This window comes from Panulirus ornatus, chromosome 19, assembly GCF_036320965.1.
Source record: "Panulirus ornatus isolate Po-2019 chromosome 19, ASM3632096v1, whole genome shotgun sequence".
Classification (NCBI taxonomy): domain Eukaryota; kingdom Metazoa; phylum Arthropoda; class Malacostraca; order Decapoda; family Palinuridae; genus Panulirus; species Panulirus ornatus.
The window spans coordinates 64,672,901-64,695,060 of NC_092242.1; the positions used below are offsets into that span (position 1 = coordinate 64,672,901).

At 37.1% G+C, this 22,160-nt stretch overlaps 1 protein-coding gene across 3 annotated transcripts; it reads left to right on the top strand.

Moving 5' to 3' along the window:
• Positions 1 to 694: 694 nt before the first annotated feature.
• LOC139755612 (uncharacterized) lies at positions 695 to 21,285 on the top strand. 3 transcript variants are annotated; one of them, XM_071674165.1, is made up of 14 exons: positions 695 to 754; positions 857 to 1,042; positions 2,109 to 2,219; positions 4,401 to 4,640; positions 5,563 to 5,806; positions 6,124 to 6,372; positions 6,784 to 6,879; positions 6,978 to 7,258; positions 8,395 to 8,505; positions 9,716 to 9,927; positions 10,097 to 10,264; positions 10,534 to 10,679; positions 11,953 to 12,105; positions 14,782 to 21,285. In XM_071674165.1, the coding sequence occupies exons 3-14, from the start codon at positions 2,140 to 2,142 to the stop codon at positions 15,286 to 15,288; spliced, it is 2,487 nt and encodes an 828-aa protein (XP_071530266.1). In that variant the 5' UTR covers positions 695 to 754; positions 857 to 1,042; positions 2,109 to 2,139; the 3' UTR covers positions 15,289 to 21,285. The 3 variants fall into 3 exon arrangements, with proteins under 3 accessions (XP_071530266.1, XP_071530268.1, XP_071530267.1); XM_071674167.1 differs by lacking the exon at positions 2,109 to 2,219 and having other exon boundaries at positions 14,782 to 20,170; XM_071674166.1 differs by lacking the exons at positions 695 to 754; positions 857 to 1,042 and adding an exon at positions 1,139 to 1,301 and having other exon boundaries at positions 14,782 to 20,170.
• Positions 21,286 to 22,160: the final 875 nt, after the last annotated feature.

The following is a 22,160-nucleotide window of genomic DNA, read 5'->3' on the forward strand; positions in this document are numbered from 1 at the left end:
GCAGCACATCAGTTGACAAATAATGCAATAATGCTTACTTATCATTCACTGCACCCACCATGCATACTTGTGTGTTCCCCTTTTTTTCAAGCCAAGTATCCCTAATGATCAATTTTATCTTAGGATATCAAATGTGTATTTTAGGATGTCAAATGTGTATTTCTTGAATCATATCCTTTCTAAAAGTTGCTTGAAACTCTTGTTTGCTTGTGAAGTGAACAGGGAAAAGCCTATAATTTGCTCTCTGGAATGGGTAAGTCCTTCTCAAAATGAATATAATTTTTCATTTTCATCTTCATAGAACATAAGAAGGAAAAGTAAATGTCTGGTCAAATGTTCCAAAAGATTAAAAATGTTTTGAATCACGATCCTCATCCATACTTGGGGTTACAGAGCCCCTGATAATCAGGTGGTTCTCTCTAGCAAAAAATGATAATCACATGAACTAAGTCAAATAATTCCTACAACTCAGATAATCAATACTGAAGTTAAAAGAAAGTGTTGAGTAATTAGAATTTCTATAGTTTCTTATCATCCTCCCTCTTCTGCATGGCTGAAAATAGGTATTTCCTGAGACTCACGAGACATGAAAATAATACGAATACCACAAAGTATAATGGCAAGGTAACACTAGGCATTTTCTCCTCAGGAATAAATGAGGCTGAAATTTCAAACTTAGCGGGAGTCTGTGGGCGTCAGAGGGAGGCGGTAACGCGTCGGTCAACAACAACCCACCGACCACTACTCCCAGCTGGTAATATTTCCTTGCTTTGTAGCTACTGTTTCATTTTAAATACCGCGGGAGAGTGATGTTGTCAAATTAAGCTTATTTCTAAGAGATTCATTCCACCAACAGAGGGACTGGTTGGCCAGAGTGTGAGTAACATAGGAGTATTCCACGTGAGGTTCAGGATGCGGGTTACGATTTGCGCGGGGAGTCACTTTATCCTCCGCGAATCCCACCTGCCAAGCAAATAATTCCATCCCCTACAGCTCCAGCTATCTCCCAGTTATCCACAAGACATTGCCGGCCAAAGAGAAGGTAATTATAACGCTTGTGGTGAGTGAATGTAGCTTGTGTTAAAGTGTGTGGAGTGACCCGCCGCGCACCACCTACCAGATCGTCCATCTTTGTTGTTGTTGATGGGTGGCGTGTCACATCCACGTTACTCCACATTACTTCTCGTGTCACGTGTGTTACAATGTCTCCAGTGGTTATACCTAACGTCCACAACCTTTCCAGGCTTTCCCGCAGAGAAAGCAGAGTTCGTTATGATCCAGCATATTTATGATGCTCTGAAGTAAGTCAGGTTTAAATGGCTCTTGTACATCAGCTGGCATGTGACAGTTGTGGCCTCCGTGACATAGGCTAGTTTGTTACCCGGGACAGTTAGTTACGTAGGCCAGTCTGTCACACAATTCACTCATATGTAGTACAGTTTCACGCAGTTCAATCTGACATGCTGTCTGCCACTTAGGACAGTGTTACACCAGTTTTGTCACCCGAATTAAATCTTGTCACACAGGGTCTCCCCAAACAGAGAAATACAGCTTGAATATAGGATTTTAAAGAAATGTAAGCAGAATGGAGAGGATTTAGGGAAATACTGTAATCGAATGTAATACATAGTATAATTGGGCATATTTTTTTTATTGGACGATATTAGTCAGAGCAGTAATGAGCTACGAAGTTGAGGAAAATCGTAATGTTAGGGTAGAAAGTGAATAGTTTGTGAAAACCAAGAGAACCCATGAAAAACCCCATCTAATTTCCCCAAGCAGGTGGCAGTTACTTTGATATGTTGTATTACAGTATATATCATCAGTATCTGTCGTTAATAGCCAAGTGCCCCACATGGTTCATGGGTAGATTCATGCATCTGCTGTATACAAACACTGGAAATAAAAATATCCAGAAAACTTTATAAAGGTGCTAGGTGAAGTTATGTGTTTGTAGGTCCACTATCGCTTTACTAATAAGTAAGTAGAAGATAAAAAATAAATGATTTCATGATTTGCCATAATATGATTAGATAATGCCAACATTAATTGATTTACTGTTGCAACTCATAGTAGATATTCTGACAGTAAGAAATGGTGTTTTACAGATTTTGCTATGGTTGACCATCCGAAATAAAGATGTCAGTCTTTGTAGCAGGTGAGGAAGCTGAGAGCACCCCACAGACTCGATGTCGTAAAAAGTATGAGACAAAGTATAGGTGAGTCGAGATATCATGAGAAAGGCATGATGTAATACATGAGAGTAATGAATGTATGAGAAAAGGGTATGAAAGAATATTTGAGGGAGAAGGGTATGGAGAAACAAGGGAATTAGAAGTTGAGAAATATTATGAAATGATGAGGGTATGGAGGAATACGAGAATATGAAATTTTTAAACAAATGTATTGATGAGAAAAGTGTTTGACATTTGAGTGAGAATTAAACAGAGGAATGTCAGATTCTAGTTAATTATCTGTATATATTTATATTTATTTTGCTTTGTCGCTGTCTTCCGTGCCTGCGAGGTAGTGCAAGGAAACAGACGAAAGAAATCTGTATATGTTTCAGTAAAAGAATAGGTAAAACCTTACCTAGCCTTTTTTGGGGTTTTGATCACCACTGTTCAAAAGATTCATCTTACATGCAGTGATTGATATGGTAGATTGTTTTTATTTTCATTTTTTCAACAGTTCTCTTTTGTATGTGTTTGACTAATTTGTGTACTGAAAATTAATTATGTAGTAAGAAGAATAAAGGGAAAAATGTGCATGTGCAGTGGGGAATGATAGTTTGTTTGGTTCAAGAAATTAATCATTTGTTCAGATTACTTGAAGGAAAATTTAGAAATGCTTGATGAATTTCATTGTGGTTGTGGCACACCCACTGTTTTCTTGAAATTATTTATCTTACACTCTGAGACTAATATTACAAACTAAATCTTTTTATATATTTTTGCAACGCAGTTCTCTCTGGGAAGTTCTTTGATTAATTTGTGTATTGCAAATACACCGTATGTAAAGAAACAAATAAAAAGAATTGCCCATTTGCAAACTGGTATGATCAATCATACGGTTCAGTTTATTGATGTTTCGCAGTGAATGATACAGTGAATTGTATTTTGTGTATACTTTTCTTTGTATTTCTTTTGAGTTGGTTCTTAATCAGTGCTTGAACTTATAATTGTCCAAAATTGCTCTGCTATTCCAAAGATTCATCAAATGAATGATAGGATGAATTATTTTTGTTTTCATGTTTTTTCAGGCAGTTCTTTATTTTAGGTTCTTGACTAATTCATGGACTAAAAATGAATTGCATGTTACAAAAAAGTTTTGAAAAATGGATGATGCATTGAGAGTTGCAAGTGATTTATTGTCAAGTTAAATAATTTTCAGCCTTGAAAATGAGACGTGAAACTTGATGTGTAAATATCCATGTAGAGGTGTCACTCAGCTCCCTTAAATAATCATTTAGAGATGTCAAGGTGTTAAGGAATATGTGGAAGGAGAGGTGGATGTCTATTAGTTTAAAGATGGGTATGTGTGAAGGTATTGTATCCCTAACAGTGTTGTATGGAAGAAAGTCTTTTCCCTTAAATTCAGAAGAAAGGAAGATGATACATATATGGCAGATGATATGCCTGAGGACTGTATGTGGTTTGAGATGGGTTGATCATGTATGGAATGCTCATAAGAGAGAGGTGAGATAGTCCATACAATATAATCGGGAGAACTAACCAGGGTGTGCAGAAATGATTCAGACATATGGAGAGAATGAGCAAAGAAAGACTTAACTAACTGCCAGGAGGGAGCAAGAGGTAGGGGGAGACCAAGAAGGAGATTGAAGAATATAGCAAAGGAGGATTGGGGATATTTTTACGTAAACATTGAGGAGGGTGAGAGGACTTGCTTTAGATAGAATGTATAGGATTATTGTCGTTTACTTGGAGGCATATGGTGTTCATAGGCTGAAATAGGCATATGGAGCTGTCAAGGTAAACCTTGGATTGGTGTGCAGAGCTTTACTGTGGATTGTAGGCACTGGTTTCTGTACGTCATATATGACAGTTGGAGAGTGAATGTGGGCAAATAAGGCTTTAGCTTGTTTATACCCCACTGAAGCAGGAGAAGCAATAAGATATTAAGAGAACTATTTTGTTGTAATATAGTTTTGTGGATGTAAAGTAAAAAGAGAAGAGAGTTCAGTTTATTTTTTTTCAAATGTAGATTTATTTAACTCCATTGAATAGGATATAAAGGACATTGAATAGGATATAAAGGATGCTGATGTAGAGAAGTGCTGTATTTACATGTATGTGTGCTGTGTATATCTAGTAAGACTTATTCCTCATGTACATGAAAAATGGTGAAAAATTACATTGTGGTAATTGTTACTCTTTCAGTACCAAATATGAAAGTGAATACGAATGGGTTGGTCCATCATCGAAAGGTGAGACATATGCTCTCTGTCGCTGGTGTATGGTGGACATCTGCATAAAGTCAGTAGGTGCAAAGGGACTACGTGACCATGAGATAACTGGACGCCATAAGCAGAAGGCCAATGACCGCCCACCTCCACCACCACCACCACCACCACCGCCGCCGCCACCACCACCACCACCACCTCCACCTCAGCTTAGCAAGTGAGGAAAAAGATTTTTGGATCAGTTTAGAAGTGCTTCACGAGTGGGGATGGGTTGGTGCAAGAGGTGTTGATCTTATTTAATGTGTATCGGAGTTGGGTGCTATAAGTTTTGTGGGTGATTATTGTGATGAATGCATACCAGTTTGTAGTTTACCTTTTGGTGATAAATTAGTGATGTTTTGAGTTTAGAGTTGTTCTCTGATTTCTCTTGATGGTATGTAGCTTTGTCTAAGCTAATTTCTTTGCTTTATGCATTCTGCAACTTTTGAGAAGTTTTCATTACTGTTCTCTTTCATGTGTCTCTTTGCTATGTGCCTTTAGCTGTGCTGGTTTGGTTGGTTATGCTGATGAAGTGTGAGATGTCATGATTTAGGGATGGGAAATCACCCTTAGTGAGGTTTTAGAACTTGGATTCCATGTAGTGTGTGAATTCTGGTCAGAATGTTTCAAATGGTCTTGTGTTTAGTGTTGATGTGCAGTTGGTAATGTCTGGCAACATCGTCTGCTGGGGATGATGGGTTGGAAGTCTGGTTGACTGGTTGCATAGACTAAAAGGTTGCAATTGGTTTATGTGTAGTTCATCTTGGGGACCACAGAGATAGGTGATGGTTTTGTAGGTTAAGTTCTGCAGTTTGGGATAGTATCTGGAAGGGCATATGTACAGGGAGTTTTTGTTATATAGTCTTAGAACCCGTTTTAGGGCTTCTGCAGTGACAAAACTTCAGTATGGTCGTGAACTGGGAAATGATGGACTTCTTTGGAACAAGAAAGTCCTCGAGTAGTGTGTACCTCTTTCTGTCTGCAGCCTTACTAATGGTAATTTATTAGGGTGGAGTACAGTAGCACCTATGATAGATTTATCCATATAAGAGGATAGACTTGTACGTAGGTTTATTTTTTTATTTTTTCTCCTAATACAGTGCCATGTATCCTGTGTTGGAGGTTGAGGGAGGAGTAGAACAGCATGGTGAATTGCCAAGTTCACCTCGCCCTGCAACACCCCAAACTCCAAACACTCCCATGAGTCCACAAGGGGAGGAATTGCCTCATTCTCAACCCACATTACTGGACTTTGGGACTCAGCTCCCCACTGCCACTCCTCATGATGCTTCCTCTGCATCAGCTGTGGTGCCACCTGCTCTTACAACCACAGAACAGCCAAAGGTTAGCATGTTGTATGTGTAAAATTATCAAGGGGATCATTATAACTTGAATTGAGGTTCATGCTGATAGCTGTTGTAGCCAAAAGGTCTTTATTTTCTTTAAACTTGTCATGGTCGTTATAACCTGAACAAAATTTCAGAACTTTTGAGGATTAGGTTCACAGTACAAGAATATGTGGTGATAGGCAATGACCTTTATGTTTAGGGAATATTTTGATTATGCTTATTTTTAGAAATAGAAATGTATGTGTACGGTATTAGGAGAATGGAAAATATGATTTTTAGTTGGTAGAAGTTGTATAAGACATTTACTTTCAGGTTGGAGAATCTCTTGTGATTGAGTATGATTATCCAAATGCTTGTAATACTTCTGTACCATCATCAGCAAAGGGAGCAAGTGGAGTAACTGCTTCAATAAAGAGAGAAACAGAAGAGAAGTACACTGTGAGCACAGATGATCTAACATGTAATGTTTGTGGTCAAGAGTACACACAATGGACACAGCTTAAAAAACACTTACTGGAGCATATTCTTATCGCTCAAAATTCTGCTGATAATAAGACAAAGGTAAGTGGAAACTTGACAGTTAAGCAGCAGTAAATGATACAGTTTTGCTTGTTGAATTTGTTGGGTTTATTCATTGAATTTTAAATCTTAGTTTCCTAAGCATTGGAGTTCCCATATTGCTGATGGTCTGTCTACACTGATGTAAGGAACCGTTTTAAGGTGTATCTTCCAATTAGTAGCTTTACCATTTCTTACTAGGTGTTCTCTTATACTGACTGCAGTTCAGCAGATTCCAAAACATTAGGTATTTAATCTGTATCTATGCAGATTGTGTTGTCCTTTGAACAGATTTTCTTGGGCAACTTTTTTCTGAAGAATTAGAGGATGGAGGTATTAATGTTGCTGTCATGCAGCTTTAGAGACATAGGAAGGTGAAGTGTGAAAACATTGTTTGATCTGGCTTTTCTTCAGGTGAATAGCCGAGGGCGAGGTAGACCACCTAGCAGCCGAACTTCAAGTCGCCCATCACGGGCGATCCAGCAGGCATTACAGACCCAACAGAAACAGGTAATTGTTGAGAACACCAGTTCACAATGAATGTCTTACAAAGATTTTCATACATAAGGTTAATCATTCCTCTGTTTAATATTTTCTGTGTTATACAGGAACCTAATTCTGTCGAAGGTGCATCAGTAAAGCGACGTGGGCGACCACCTGGAAGTCGTAACAAAATTCGACCCACTTCAGTAAGTTCACAAGTAAACCAGCCACCACCAAGAAGGACTGTCCGTCAGCGTGCCATTCAGCGGGTCAGTGCTGCCCAGGAAGCAGTTGTTGATGATCCTCTATATAGGGAACCTGAAACATGTGATATGGCTGTCAGTAGTGCCGATGTTGCAATTAAAGACCATGAAGTGGAAGGAGAATTTGAAGAGGAAGAAGCAAGGTTTGTAGATTAATCAAAGAAAATACTGTATTTTATTTTTTTTTTTCTTTTTTCATGGAGAACAGTTTGTTAACTAAGGGTTCCACCGGGAGCTTAGGAGATTTACACATCCTGTAATTTTTTTTAGAAGACAGCCATATACTATATACTGAATGTGAAAAGTATGTAAGCTCTTGGCAGTCCCAAGCAGGTCACATAATCCATGAATTCATTATATGGACGACTGATTAGCATAGTTTTACAAATGATTTAATCCTCCTTCTGACACATTTGTTTATTTTGGCTCCGGTTTCTTGAAGATAGGTCTTTGTTGGTTCTCTGAATTCCATATGTCTCGTAAAACTGTGCTTTATGTGTACAGTATTTTTTTCATTAAGCTTGAGATTTCTACATTTTGTCTATTACTTATAAACACTTTCTATTTACATGGGAAGGACAAAGTACAGAAGGCTTCTGAGTTCATTCCATGCATTTGCAGTTTACTCTCAGTCTGACAAAGTGAACAAAGGCATCCATATTATTGTAGTGCTTATTTATTGTTTACTTTGCTTACATTGCGGACTTTACTCCATTTTAACTTACTTTTCTGGTGGAGTTTGTTCTCACAAGTTTTGCTGTGAGATTTTTAATGTAAAGATATTTGAGAAGCAGAGAAAAGAAATTCTGCCAATTTTATATATTCTTCCCAGATGTTTTGCTGTTAAAGAAGTGTTTTATGGTTCATTAAGGTATTTCTTTGAAAATGTAGGGAAGTACCTGCAAGAGACTTGATTATGATGAAATTTAGAATTTTTCTGAGCAGCATCTGATTAGGCAATTGATGATCCTTGAAGAAGAGTGCAGATTTCATATTTTGAATTTATTTGTTAGACACTTGGGATTGAGCAGTTTGGTATATAGAGGAATGGAGAGGTACTGTTATTGGGCTGAACTAGGGCATATTAAGCAGTCATGGGAAATAATGGGAAGGTCTGTGGGGGCCAAGGAACTGAAGCCATTACATATGATTTTTCATATTTGGTTCAGACAGGCCTAAATAGGAGGGTGGTAGCAGTAGATCCTTAGCCTGCAATAGATTTTCATTAAAAAATTATTGATTTGATTTGTTTTTGCAATAATATGCTTCTGGTTGACAGTGAGGAAGAAGCACATGAAACTGCTGGCTGTGAGACTGAAACAGATGGGTCTGGAAAGAGAAAGCCTGGACCACTCCAGTGTCGGTTTTGTCGTGTTGTCTTCTACAATAGGTGAGCCATCTGGTTTATTTTAATGTGAATGCTATTTGATTATAATTGCCCTGCAGAAGGGAGAATTATTTACTAAGACTTTCCAAGAAAATTTATTGAGTTTGCAGTTTTAAAATTTGAAGTAGGGCTTAAGAGCTGTCTTATCCTGTGGTGTATCACACCGTACAATAGGTTTTCTTTAACAAAACCCTCATTAGATATTTAGGAATGATGGTTAAAGTGACATGGCTGTTGGTTCCATAGGATTAAAAGTAAGAAGAGATGTGTAAATGTAAAGGAGGTGTAGACATTAAATTGGAGGCAGGGGGAAGATTAATAGTGCTCTTAAAGTGTGTTAAAGCTAGGGTTGGATAGAGTCATGAATAAGAGTTTGAGGAGTGGAAATGGAACTGCTAGAGTCTGTGTATAGAAGCATGGAAAAGTGGCCATTTGCCATATGATTGTACAGAGACAGTAACGTTTTCAGTGGTTTTAGGTAAGTTAAGTTAAAGTGATTGTAAAATTTCAAAGGATTAAGTTTTCTTAGCATAGTTGGGGAAGTTTATGTAAGGATAGTAATTAGTGAAGAACAAGTGGGTTTGAGGAAAGAAATAAGGTTGTAGACCACATTTTTGCACTTAGATGGGTAGTGGAAAATGTTCTGGAGATAAAAGTATGATTCAGTTTTAGATTTAGAGATGGCTTATGCTAAAGTGAGTAGCAAAGCTTCTAGGGAAGTTATGACTATTGTTTGGATGGAAGACATTAGAATTTTCTCTAGAAATTTTGGTATGGATGTAATGCCTGTGTTAGAATAAGTTATGTAATGAGTGATTGGTGTGATGTGAATGCAGGACTTGGTCAAGGATGTGTAATATCTTTATGGTTGTTTGATGTTTTTATGGATGCAGCATTGCATAAGATGAAACTAAGGTTGGATGATAGCAGTGTACAGCTAAATCACAATGAAAGATGTGGCTTGCATGTAATGGAGTGTTGTCAGCTGAATTAAAGGCTTTGGATGGAGTAGTGAACTGCTTTGATATGTGGTGCATGGAAGGGGATAGCTGAAAGCACAAGGAGATAAGACTGATGAATGGATAGATTTAAAGGAATCAATTAGGGTAAGCATATTCCAGATGAGAATGATTGAAGACTAGATGTGATGGAAGTGTTTGTGTATAGATGTGGTGTTTATTTGAGAGCAATGGATAATTTTTGTTTTTTAAAGAGGAGAGCTACGAGAGCATCAACGTTCACAGCATAACAATGGGCGGCCATACCAGTGCAGTCATTGCCAGAAGTTCTTCACAACCAAAAATCATATGGAAGTTCACATTCGTCACAAGCACACCTCAGGACCTAATCCTTGCCAGTGTGCAATGTGTGGAAAGGTTCTTTCTTCACGAACCAACCTAAGGATACATATGCGGATACATAAAGGTAATTTTAATTGATGTATAATTAGCTTAAACTATTGCTTATCTGTAGAAGCAGCCAAAACCATAGTTTGTATAGTTTAAGAGATGTTGTTTGTTTACTTGTCTTCAGCGGAATAGATAAGTGATGTGTTAAGGTACATTATGTTCTACTACACTTGTGTAATTTGCAGGAGAACGTCCGTTTGAATGCCCAGTGTGTCAGAAAGCCTTTAGTCGAAAGGCCAACATGGAAATGCATCTTGTATACCACACAGGAGAAAGACGTTTTACATGTGAAGTTTGTGGGCAGTCCTTCTTTGCAATCAATGCTCTCAAAAGGCACACAAAGCTACATACAGGCAAGCTATCTGTTTACAGTGGAATAGATAACTGATTATAAGACACTGCTTTTTATTACCGCAAATAATGACATTTTAGTTTTTAGTGTCATCTTATGATTTTATCGAAGCTTTAATTTGTTTTAGGATTTGACATGAATGCATTCTTGGGAATTGCCCTTGACTGATATGGCAGTAATTAGGTATGTCACTGAAGAGTAGAGACAGGCTTACAATGATTTATGAGGGTAGTGTATCTGATAGTGTGTAATAACTAATTTTACATATAGGTGAACGTGATTATGCATGTGAAATCTGTGGTGCAACATATGTAACTGGAACAGATTTGCGCCGTCATCGTTTGAAGCATGATGAAGTCAAGCCTTTTCCGTGCCAGCTTTGTGAGAAGCAGTTTACACGTTCCCATGATCTTAAGGTTAGTCCATCATTATTTAATTTTTTTTTTTCAAACTATTCGCCATTTCACGTGTTAGCAAGGTAGCGTTAAGAACAGAGGACTGGGCCTTTGAGGGATATCATTTGTAAAAGTGCATTTTCTTCTCATTGATTACAGCCTGCATTTACTGCTGTTGCAGTTGTGTGAGGAACAAACAGTTGAGCTTTCATAGAGAATCCCTGCTTGGCTATTCAGTTGCCTCTGCTTTTAGAAAATGATATTCCAGGAAGTAATGCTTTCCATCTCCCTCCTCCACCTTCAAAGTTGCCTTTTGTGACACCTAGGTAGTGTCCTTTTTTCCTATCCCTAGGCAGGCAGATTTGCACTCTGTTAGGTTAGGGTGGCTCTGAAACTTTAAAAACCCTGTTACCTCCACTTCTGTAACAGTCACCAAGAACCTGTCTATCTTTCTGTATCTCTAACGGTTGTTCCCTTCAGGAACTCCCTCGAGGGAGTGGCCACCGGAAAAGTCTCTATAACTGGGGAACTCCACTGCCGCTTCTTATCCCTTATTGCTTCACCCTTAAAAGGCCACTGGCAGAGAGCTGCTCTGTTGCAGCATTTTCAGAAGCTCTTGCCTGATGTTCCTACTGACTACTACTACCTTATGTGTCTAGCTAATGTTCCTGCTCAATGTTTGAACCTGCTACTTATATTTAATGCTTTTCCCTCATATTCATACCTACTACTTTACATAATGTTTTTACCTAATGCCCCTCTCTAATGTTTACACTTACCATTTTGCTAAAAGGTTGGGTTAACTCAAAGTACTCTCTGTAGGAAAAACTAGTGACAAAGAATGAGTTGTGTAAGTTAAGTGTTGCCAAGTTTTATGTGTGACAAGGAGAGATTGTATGTTTGTGGACAGAATGCCAGCAGTCCACATGTGGGTGAGGCAGAGAGAAAAGACAACTACTTCAGTCAGAGGATTGAAGCTTGACAGTCACTGAAGTGCTGGCTCACTATGCAGCCATCACTAACCCTCCCAATATCCATGCAAGTAGTACTGATAATATACTTACCTGGTTTTTGGCTGCCTACCAGCAATTATCTACTACCAAGAATCTTCAGACTGATTTTATGAAATAGTTTATTTTGAACTTCAGTAGCAGTTTGGTTAAAGGTGAAGTTAATGCTGACCAAAGGTATAAGAAACTGTAGACCGTGTGTACACTCTGAAAGTAGATTTGGTGTTGTATAAACTTATTAATAACTTCTCTATTTAATGTTCATGTTACTTTGACACTTTCAGGTACATCTGAGGTACCACAACAAGGAGCTGCGTTATACCTGTGATGTATGCAACAAGCAGTTTGTAGAGTCTGGCAATTACAAGCGACATATGAGACGCCACACAGGGGAAAGACCGTACACATGTGGCATATGTCTTCTTACGTTTTCACAGGTATTAAAAGTAGTTAAGTAGTAAGTATATCCAAAGGAATTAGGTATCTATCCCCATTTCCAGCCTTTGGGGTGAGTGACCTTAGGGCTGATGAGTTATATCCCAGAAAAAGTGCATTCCATAATGCACTGATCTTCCTCATGTTAAAGGGAATGGGATTGATAGGTGAGGTATATGCATATTTTTTTTCAAAACATTTGCCATTTCTTGTTTTAGCAAGGTATTGCTAAGAACAGATAAAGAAATGGTTTCATTTACTGACATCAGCTTTAGCTGTAATGTATAATGCACCAAAATTCAAGCCACTCATCCACTGCCAGGCCCCACAGAACCCTCCATGGTTTCCCAAAACCACTTCAAATTCCCTAGTTGACAGCACATTGTTCCCTATATGCCAGTGTTTCAAAAGGAAGAGGGGTCAGATTATAAAATTTTATATGATGAAGAACTGGAAGTCATGGTTTAGTTATATATTTACTTGCTAAATTTTTCGAAAAGCTGAAGCTGAAAGTTGATTCATGAAAGGGAGAGCAGTTAGAGGTGCAATTGTAAGCTCTGGTGAATGGAAAAAATTTAATGTACTATGTGCAACAAGCTTGTGGGAAAGAGTACTCAAATCCCAGTATTGATGTACAGATGTGACACCCGAGTGTATGTAGGTCAGTATCAGTAAGAATAACAGTATTAGTGATAAATAATTCATATAGTGTAGCTGGAAATTGAGGATGGATTGCAAGATTGATTAAGATTTAAGGTTATATGATGCAAAGACGTCATTGGACATCTGTTTAGATGTAAGACTTTTTGGATGAAATGATTGTGTTGAATGCGTGGCAGGTGGTAGTCTGATCAAGTAGCTGTATTACATTAGAGTAAAAGTTACAAGAAGTAGATGTAGACCACAGAGAAGGTAATGTATTGAGAAATTTAATGTGTTGAGATGTTTTAGATGAAAAGGTTTGGGGGTATAGAATGCAATGTTGGCAATTTGTATAATAAAGTGGTATAATTGAAGACCTTGGTCTTGATTGAGAAATCAACTTAATGTATGAAATGAAAACAGAAACTTAGGAAGTTTAGAAGTTTATGTTTCCATTGAACACTGAATATGAGTTGATGTAAAAAAACTGGGTGGTTCAGTGATGTTGCAGAGGCTTTATGTTCTGATCCATCCCAGTGAATTGGAATTGAAGTTGACAGATGGGTGTAGTAGGTAGATATGTGACAATAGAAAATGTCAAGGAAAAATAGCTGTATGGTTAAGGCATTTTAGAATAAGTGAATTCAGTAATGATTTTATTCTCAACTGGGAGGATTATCACAGGATGAACAATAGAGTTCTTTGGTAGATATGGTGTTTAGAGTGTGCACAGAGTATCATGCTGTAAATGTAAGAATTAGCATGTTGAATGTAGAATGATAGATTCTGTGGTTTTGGTGCTTTACACATGACAGCTAGAGACTGAGTGTGAATGAATGTGGCCTTTTTTCTTAGTCAGTTTTCCTGGTGCGGCTAGGCTGAAGCAGGGGGTAGTGATGCTGTTTTCTGTGGGGTGTGGTAGTACCAGAAATGGATGAGGGCAAGCAAGTATGAATATGTACATGTGTTTATATGTCTGTGTATGTGTACTTATATGTATGTATTTTTGTATGTTGATATGTATATATTCTTTCTTTCAAACTATTCGCCATTTCCCGCATTAGCAAGGTAGCGTTAAGAACAGAGGACTGGGCCTCTGAGGGAATATCCTCACCTGGCCCCCTTCTCTGTTCCTTCTTTTGGAAAATTAAAAAAAAAAAAAGAAATATATATATATATGTATGTATATGGGTGTTCATGTATATATATGTGTACATGAGGGGATGGGCCATTCTTGTTCTGTTTCCTTGCGCTTGTAATGATTGTATCAGTTTCAAGGACATTCACAGTTAATGCATGGTGCTTTATTTTAAGTTAGTTTTTTCACTTTTCTCTCTGAAGCATTTTTTACTTTTTGTGTTGCTTGCATAGCTAGCCTTTGTGAAACATTTCTAACTTTTTGTGTTGCTTGCATAGCCAGCTTTTGTCCATCCTCATAGTTTTCTGTTTGACATTGAAAGTCACATCCAGGTTTAGTAAAGATGAGTTTGACTGGACTAACTATATTTTGTACAGTTTTTCCAGTATCTAAAGAACTGAATGGCTTGAGAACCATACCCCTAGCTTGGATTTTGTCAAAGTTGCATCCCCAATAAAAAAATCAAACCTAGACCTTAACGGGACTCATAAATTGAAGAAAATTTAGTATTTGGTCATGAGATTTACATATTCATTTCTCAGCTTCTAAAGAAATGAATTGTATACGTTTCATAACTCCACTTTGGATTTTGCCCAAGTTATGCCTCTTTAAGTGGTTTAACATGGAACTTAACATGGCTTATAACTATAGAGTAACTCACCTTTGACCATGCAACCTAATCCAGCTGTTTCACTTATTCTCCAGATACTACATCAACCCATTCTTATTTTACTCCCAATATCTATGCTGCAGTTTAAGTAACTCTGTATTCTTATATTTTCTTCAAAAAAAATTTAGAGGGAAGTATGAAATCTTCTTAGACACTATCAGGACTAAGCAAAATAGATTTACAAAGCACTTTTGAAAAGGCTGTAGCAGTAAAGTTCTTATTTTTCAGGTTCATCACCAAAAAACTCACATGCGGACCAACCACAGTGAGGAGGCTGGTGGTGGGGAAGATAATACCCAAGGAGCCAGTGGTGGACGTGTAAGGCTACCGCCACACCGCAATCCTCGAATTCCATGCAGACGCACCCCAAAACCTCCACAAATGCACCAGCCTCCAGTTATTCAGGCTCATGGTCATCCACATCCCCATACACACCTGGCATCCCATCCACATGGCGTGGGAACTGGTGGTGCTGGAGTGGCTGTACACTCTGGTCAGCCAATATCTCCTCCTATGGCTCACTCTGGCACTGTACCTGGGACTGGTGCTCCAACACATACTACCCAAATCCCAACCTCTGGTGGAGTTAATCATCCAGCAGCTATGTCAGGCTTCCTTCATGGGTACAACTCCCACATATATAACCATAGTGTTATGCCACATTATACCACTCTCTTTGATATGTGTCCACCACATCCACAACAGAACTGTGTTAATCATCTTCCATCTCACTAACAGACTTATTTACAGTATTCTGATTGATTTTCCTGTATTCCACAAGCTACACAAGCATAGATTGTTTTTCCACCTTTTATTGCTGTGTTACTGTTCCCCTCTTTTTCTTAAGCACTCTCAGTTAACCTACTTGCTGGAATGACTGATTTTTTGGTCATTTTCTCATTTCTTACATGACTGGCAAAAGATATTGGCTTCTCTTGCATGACAGGCATATTTATGTGTGAATAACTGTCTCAAGCATATTTTATTGATGTTAAGTCTTTAGTCCTAGAGTTCGTGGAATCATAAAGTGACCACATGATTTCAGGACGACTATGGCAGTGGTGTCTTGCTGTGAATGTGGAATATAGCACACTTGCTGTAGGTGGGTCGTAGCATATACAAAAGTACATTATCATACAGCCATTAGTTTTTTAATGTTTCATTACTCATACATAATTTTGTTATTATTTTTATTAATATACTTCATCTTCATGTATTTATTTGTCATACATTACAAAGGAATTCAAACAGTTGCAGACCATTAGGTCTTTTTGAGGCTGTTTGTGATAGTGGAAGACATTATAAACTCTCAGGTTAGTGTGGTTAGAGTAGAAAGGCACAGATGATTCAAGGAGAAAGGCTGCATAATGTTCATGTGACTAAGTGAGTTGCAAATGATGTTGATCATGGACTTGAGATGTTTATCACCAATTCCTAGTCTATCTATAAAACATCTATGGTACTACTGTAAACCACTCTTATCAGAATTATTAGAGTCTTTGATAATTTTGAATACCTGTGCTAGATCACCTCTAAACCTTTTTTTCTAGTGGGTTTCTTATATTAGCTTATTAAGAGTTACTCCCTGTTTATAAGGTAGCTGATTAAAAGGTACTCCTTGTCTGGAGAGCATGTTGATAAATAGGGATTTTTGCAAAACACTTGGTTTCTGCCCTGTGCTGTTATGGTCCTCTGTTTGCAGGAATTTTGTAATTTCTCCTTCAAACCTTTGCTCTTAGATATCCTTCTCAATGTGAAAAGGAAGGAGCAGAGAATTGTCTTTCTTTTGCAAAAGGATACTGGTACTTACTATGTTAGGTATGTTAGATTACAAAATGCCCCATTGTGTCAGCAAAAGCAAAACTCTGTGTGACAGAATTTGCTACCACAGGGTACTGGACACCCTTGTCCACTTCCTGCCCACATTAGTTAGGGACTCCAAATATTGAAAAGTTAACCCCTCCTTGTGGTAGCAGGCATGAAGTAGCCCCTGCTCTCACTAGCTCCCAAGTGACAGTGAGAATTGGAAAAAATCAACTCGGAAAAACTACAAAACACAGCTATGAAGCAATGAAAAAGCAAAGCCCTATTTCCAATGCAGGCAAGTGACTCAGTGTTTGCAGAGTCTTTGTTGACAGCCAACACTCCACAGATAGTTAGTATGGAGGCCCATGTTATTTATTTTTACTTCTAATGAGTGTATATATCTCTCACCTAAATAGACATGTACCTTCAGATGCATGTGTAAAACAACTTAAAAATCAAATGAAAATGAAATGTACATCTGAATAACAGATGGTGGCGCTAACACGCAAGTATTCACACCTTGGATTCTGATTTTATTTCATTCATACTGATGGTTATCTTCTTGTACAGCTCTAAATACTCAGCTCTGTCTGCACTTCATTTGCATACTTTTCATGAGAGCTGTATCACTTTCATGTAACCAGAGTGCTTCCATTCATGGTATTAACCCAAGAAAATCTTGATTTTTAAATGTTTATTAGAGATCTGTTACTATATTTTAGCCATACTTACGTAATTCCACAAATATTGGCAGCCATCCCTGTGACTGTTTAAGGGACATCAGTTTGATCAAATATTGCTGTAATTGATCGTATCGATACAGTTTTACTGTTTGAAGTGATTCATGATAATGGATTGATAATGCATTGATTTAATAGTCCTTCAAGATTAATTTAATGTTGAAACTTGGTCTTATTTTTGGTTTTATATGTTTATAATTGAAATATTGTACAAGTGAGGACAGTTAAGATTGCACTGTGGACTAAGTATGCAGAATGCACTAAGTAAAAAGAAAAATCAGTTATAATGACTTTATATGCACTTGTTTTGCATAGGCCAAAAGTGTTTTAAACTTTATGATATGTAATTCTGTTTACAAGTCCTGATGCTAATACACTGCAGCATTCTTTCTGTTCCTGTCTATATTGATGTACAATTATGAATCATGTCATATTTTCAAGGTTTTTGTGTGAGTTATTCCCCCATCTTGCCTTAATTTGGCATCACTACCCATTCAAGTTTATGATATCCTTTAGAGGAAGAAGGTTTTCTTTAATAATCCAAAACCCATAGTTGCAAAGCAACTAACAGTAAGCATGAAAGGCTGTGTCATTGTGTATCCTGTCATTGAGTCAGCATTCTTGTGTTCTCAGGTAGCATTTGATTTCATGAGTTTCTGTAGTGGTAGTGATCATCAGGAGACATCTCTTATTAACTGTGATACTGTAAACTCCCATAATGGTTGGGAGAGACAAATCTATCATGATGTAAGGAAATGTGTGATTTTTTGTGTATTGAAGGACTAGTACTGATATCTTGATTGTAGATAACGTGGTTGCATATCCATTAGTACGAGCCTGATTAATTAACATGGTAGCAGGTAAGATTTTTCACTCCTTTAACAAGTGAGTGATAAACAGCTGTCATGATGGCATGTGGATACAGGTTACTAAAGTGGCAGAATAACCAGCAACGAATGTAATGTGTTGCTTGAGTTAAAAGCCATTACTCGGTGAAATATATCTGTAGTATGTGCATTGAATGTTACTTTGGTTCAGTGATCATGAATGAATGTTTGTAAATGTTATATGATGAATGGGGAGTACATGTCAGTCTATTGATATTTTCAGATTTCATTTGATGAATGGGGAACGTGTCTTGATCGGAGTAGAATGATGCATGTAAAACTTTATTAACTTGCGCAGACTTGAGAAAAACAGTGAAATATTAGATTATGTTGATTACTGAGAAAATGAACTTCAAAATAGAGATTAATTTGTGTCCTTTCACTCATATTTTCACTATTTTTAGTACAGGAAAAGCATCCATATGACTAGAAAAGTTTTCTACCCGGAATATACAGTATCTTCCAATGCATGTGCAAATTGTAGCATTTATTATCTTTATGATTTTATCTGGTATGATCAGGCATGCTTTCATTGATTGTTGAAGGTTTGTGCCACTACAGTATTTCATAATGCTCCTTTTTAGTGGCATATCTTTTATAGTCTTCCCTGCTGAGCTTTAATTATTACCTAGCATTTTAGTGATTTACATCTGTCATATGGGCTGACATTATCCTTTGGATATTTCCTAAATCCTGCTGTTAAGGCAGTGAGTTCCAGCGAGATGTCAATGTAGAGACCATTTAGGAAAGGGATGAAATGTGGGTTGTATGTTACTGCTTCAGGAAATAGGCATTTGTAATTGACTATGGAGATGTAAAAACATATGATGAGAGAATGTAATCTTATTTCATAAGCTGTCTATGTAATTTATGGTTAGCAAGAACAACTGCTGAAGTTTCTTTGCAGAATTAGTCAGAAAAATGTCTGTTGCTAAGCAAAAACCTTAGCCAAACCTAAATTCGGTCAGTGAGATAACATATTGTATGAATAGTTCAAACAATCCAAAGGTGCAGCAGAGTTAGGTACAGTGTTGAAGTATGTATGAAATATTTTTGATTTCACTCTTGATACTGTTTAAAACTACTTTTATCATGTATTGTTATGGGAACAGATTTCTCTGCTATATTGATATGGTGATGAAAATTTGTATGTAGGGGAAACACTCACTTGCAACCTGCATATTCTCATAAATGTCACTACCAAGGTCTGATAGGTGCTGGATAACAAAGCTTTACTTGTATTAGACATAGCAGTGCTTCTTCACTTTCATCAATTTCACATACTAATTTCTTCATTTTTCGTGTGGTGTGTAAGATGTTGCGTGCATAACATGGCAGACACATAGGGAATGCTTTGTCTTTCGTCATCATCATCTGCTGATGGGAGTCACCCTTTAACCTGTTACTTTGGTGTGACTTAAAAAGTAAGTTTAAATTGAATACCTTTGAAACTTTATACAGTAGTTCACGGGCATCTAAAGAATTGAATGGCATAAGAGCCATAACTGTAGTTTGAATTTTGCTCGAGTTAGTACCCTCATAAAAAGTTTCAATTTGGAAGTTAACTTGGATCATCCCTTGAGGCACATTCTACCTTTGGCCATGGAACTTAACACAGATGTTTTTTAATATTTTCCAAACTATCTTTCCACTTTGTGATTTCATTCTTGGTAACTGTGTTGCCCTGCAGTTGACACAAGTATTCCATGAAGTATTCTTCTAGGTTTTTCTTAAAAGTGATCTTTCCCTTCTTAGTGAGGTGCATCAGGAAATGATGACTAAACCTTTGAAAGAAATTCTCGTTGTTTCTTCTTTTCCTTCTTTTGATAATTGATAGTACGGGAGAAGAGGATTTCCAGCCCACAGTTTCCACCCTTCTTAGTGGCCTTTTATGATATGCATGAGGTACATAGGTAGTATTCTTTCCCCTGTCCCCAAGGATAACCCTCACATAGTGTGAAAATTATTGAAATGTGAAAATGTATAGGATTTTACAATACTGTAGATGCAGTGACTGCATTATTTTAATGTGTTTTGTAAAGCATGATTAACCTTAGCTGATGGGCCTGATATTTACTTATTTTGGTTGTTATTCAGTTTATATTTACTCTTGGATTGTGATATATTTTTGAGTACATTACAGTGTACATTTTTATGTTATTATATTTTATGTTTTCAGAATATTTTTTTTTATTTATATTTTGAAGTAATTTGAGGTAATTTGTCAATACAAGTGACATGTTTTGTCTATAGATTTCAGAAGTTATATCTATAATGGGTTATTTTTTTTAAGGATTTGGGAACAACAGAACTTTTTTTTTTTCTTTTTTTCAAAGTGTGTGGATGGGTTTGTGTGTGTGTAAAGATTTGCCAACATTGAGCTTGGCATGGGCTTTTGTCAATGACAGCCCATTTTCAGGTGTGCCATTACTGGCACAGGTCAGGTGTGTGCTCGGGATGCAATTACTGGTCCTTGGGTTGCCATTACTGGCACAGAGTGGCTCATGTGCAACTGTAGTGTAGTGGGCTGTTGATGGATGTGTAAAATATGATGATTTGCCTCATCCAAAAACTTTGTGAACAGTTTCCATTACATTTAAAGTTTTGTATCATATATATTGAAGTGCTCAAGTGGATAACAAGTATTTATTCCTGTTATATATGCAACAAGAATCAGTTCATAAATGACAGAAGCAACTTTAAAAGGCATAGGTTTCATTGTTTAATTAGCACATTTCATGTAGTAATAAAAGTATTTTTATGTATTTATTACTTAAGTACTGTTGGAAATAGACTCATGTATATATTGTACATAAATTCTTAATTATAAGTGTTTGTGCATTGTTGAAAGCAAAATGTGTACCTTCTCATATTTCTAGTAAATGCTGGTTAGTGATGTCTGGGAATCCTTGTGTAGTGGGATACTACTTTGATTTTGCTGTAATTGGATCACATTTTATGATCATCTGGTCATCTACTTTGGTACTTAGAGAGAGAGAGGTAAGTCTATTCCAGTTTTCTTTCTGCTTTTGGTTGTGGCTTATTTGGAATGAAAATTCATAATTGGATGAATGATATAATTATACAGCCATATAATTATACAGGCATTTTATCAAACAATTCAGGATTGATTAATTATGGTGATTGTGCTCTAGTTGTAAAGCAGAATTAACAGTTAGAGGAAAATTAAATTTTTTTGTTTTGCATTTTTCATAAAAATTCTGGATTGCATGAATGTTTTGCACATGTCATACCCATGGAGGTACAGTGAAAAGTTGAGTAAGTGTATTGATTTTTATTTTGGCAGACAAGAATTCATGGCTGGGTGAATACTGATTACTTACCTAAACATTTCAGAGCTGAATTAGGTGCAGCCACCAACACCATACAGGAATGATCCCTGAATAATTTCAGTTTCCATACAACTTTTTCAGTGTGTTTGTTTTGTTTCCATTTTGTATGATCTCTCTTAAAGTGATGTTGGTTTTACTTAACTCAGAGAACATTCCATATACTTAAGTCAAGAAATACTATTTTGTGAAGAAGAAAATAAATTGCTTAATACAAAGGGGAATTTTTTACCAGTGAAAATACTAGAATGTCATTGTATGCATGCTTTTAAACGTGAATGGAATTTTATTACTTTGGCAGTGAAGTAGAATAAAGCTTTTAAGTTGGACTAGGAAGTGTGTATATAACTATACAGATACAGTCTTTGGTAAATTTTGTCATACACTGTTGCAAGCAGTAAACATCCCAGACAAAAGTTGATGAACCTCCCCTAAGCCTCATTTGCACCCGCAAAGAGCAAAAAATTAGCACATAATCTCTGGACTGCTATGTATCGTGTGTGTAGGTGATTTTGATTTCATTCTCAACTTTTGTATGATTTCATATTATTTAGTGTTTCTTATCTGCATGCTATTTCCTGCTTTAGCAAGATAGTACCAGGAAGATGATTGAGCCTTACCAGAAAAAGCCTCACAGAGCTCCTACCTCTGATCCTTCTCTTGGAGAGCTTTAATATAGGAGGGAGGATTCCAGTTCCCCACTACTGCCCTTTATTAGCCATCTGCAGTAAATAGGAGGTATGTGGTCAGTATTCTTTCTCCCTTGTCCCTAGGGATAATGCTTAAGTATGCACCTTGCAAAGAGGTAAATGGGCTTGCTTGGA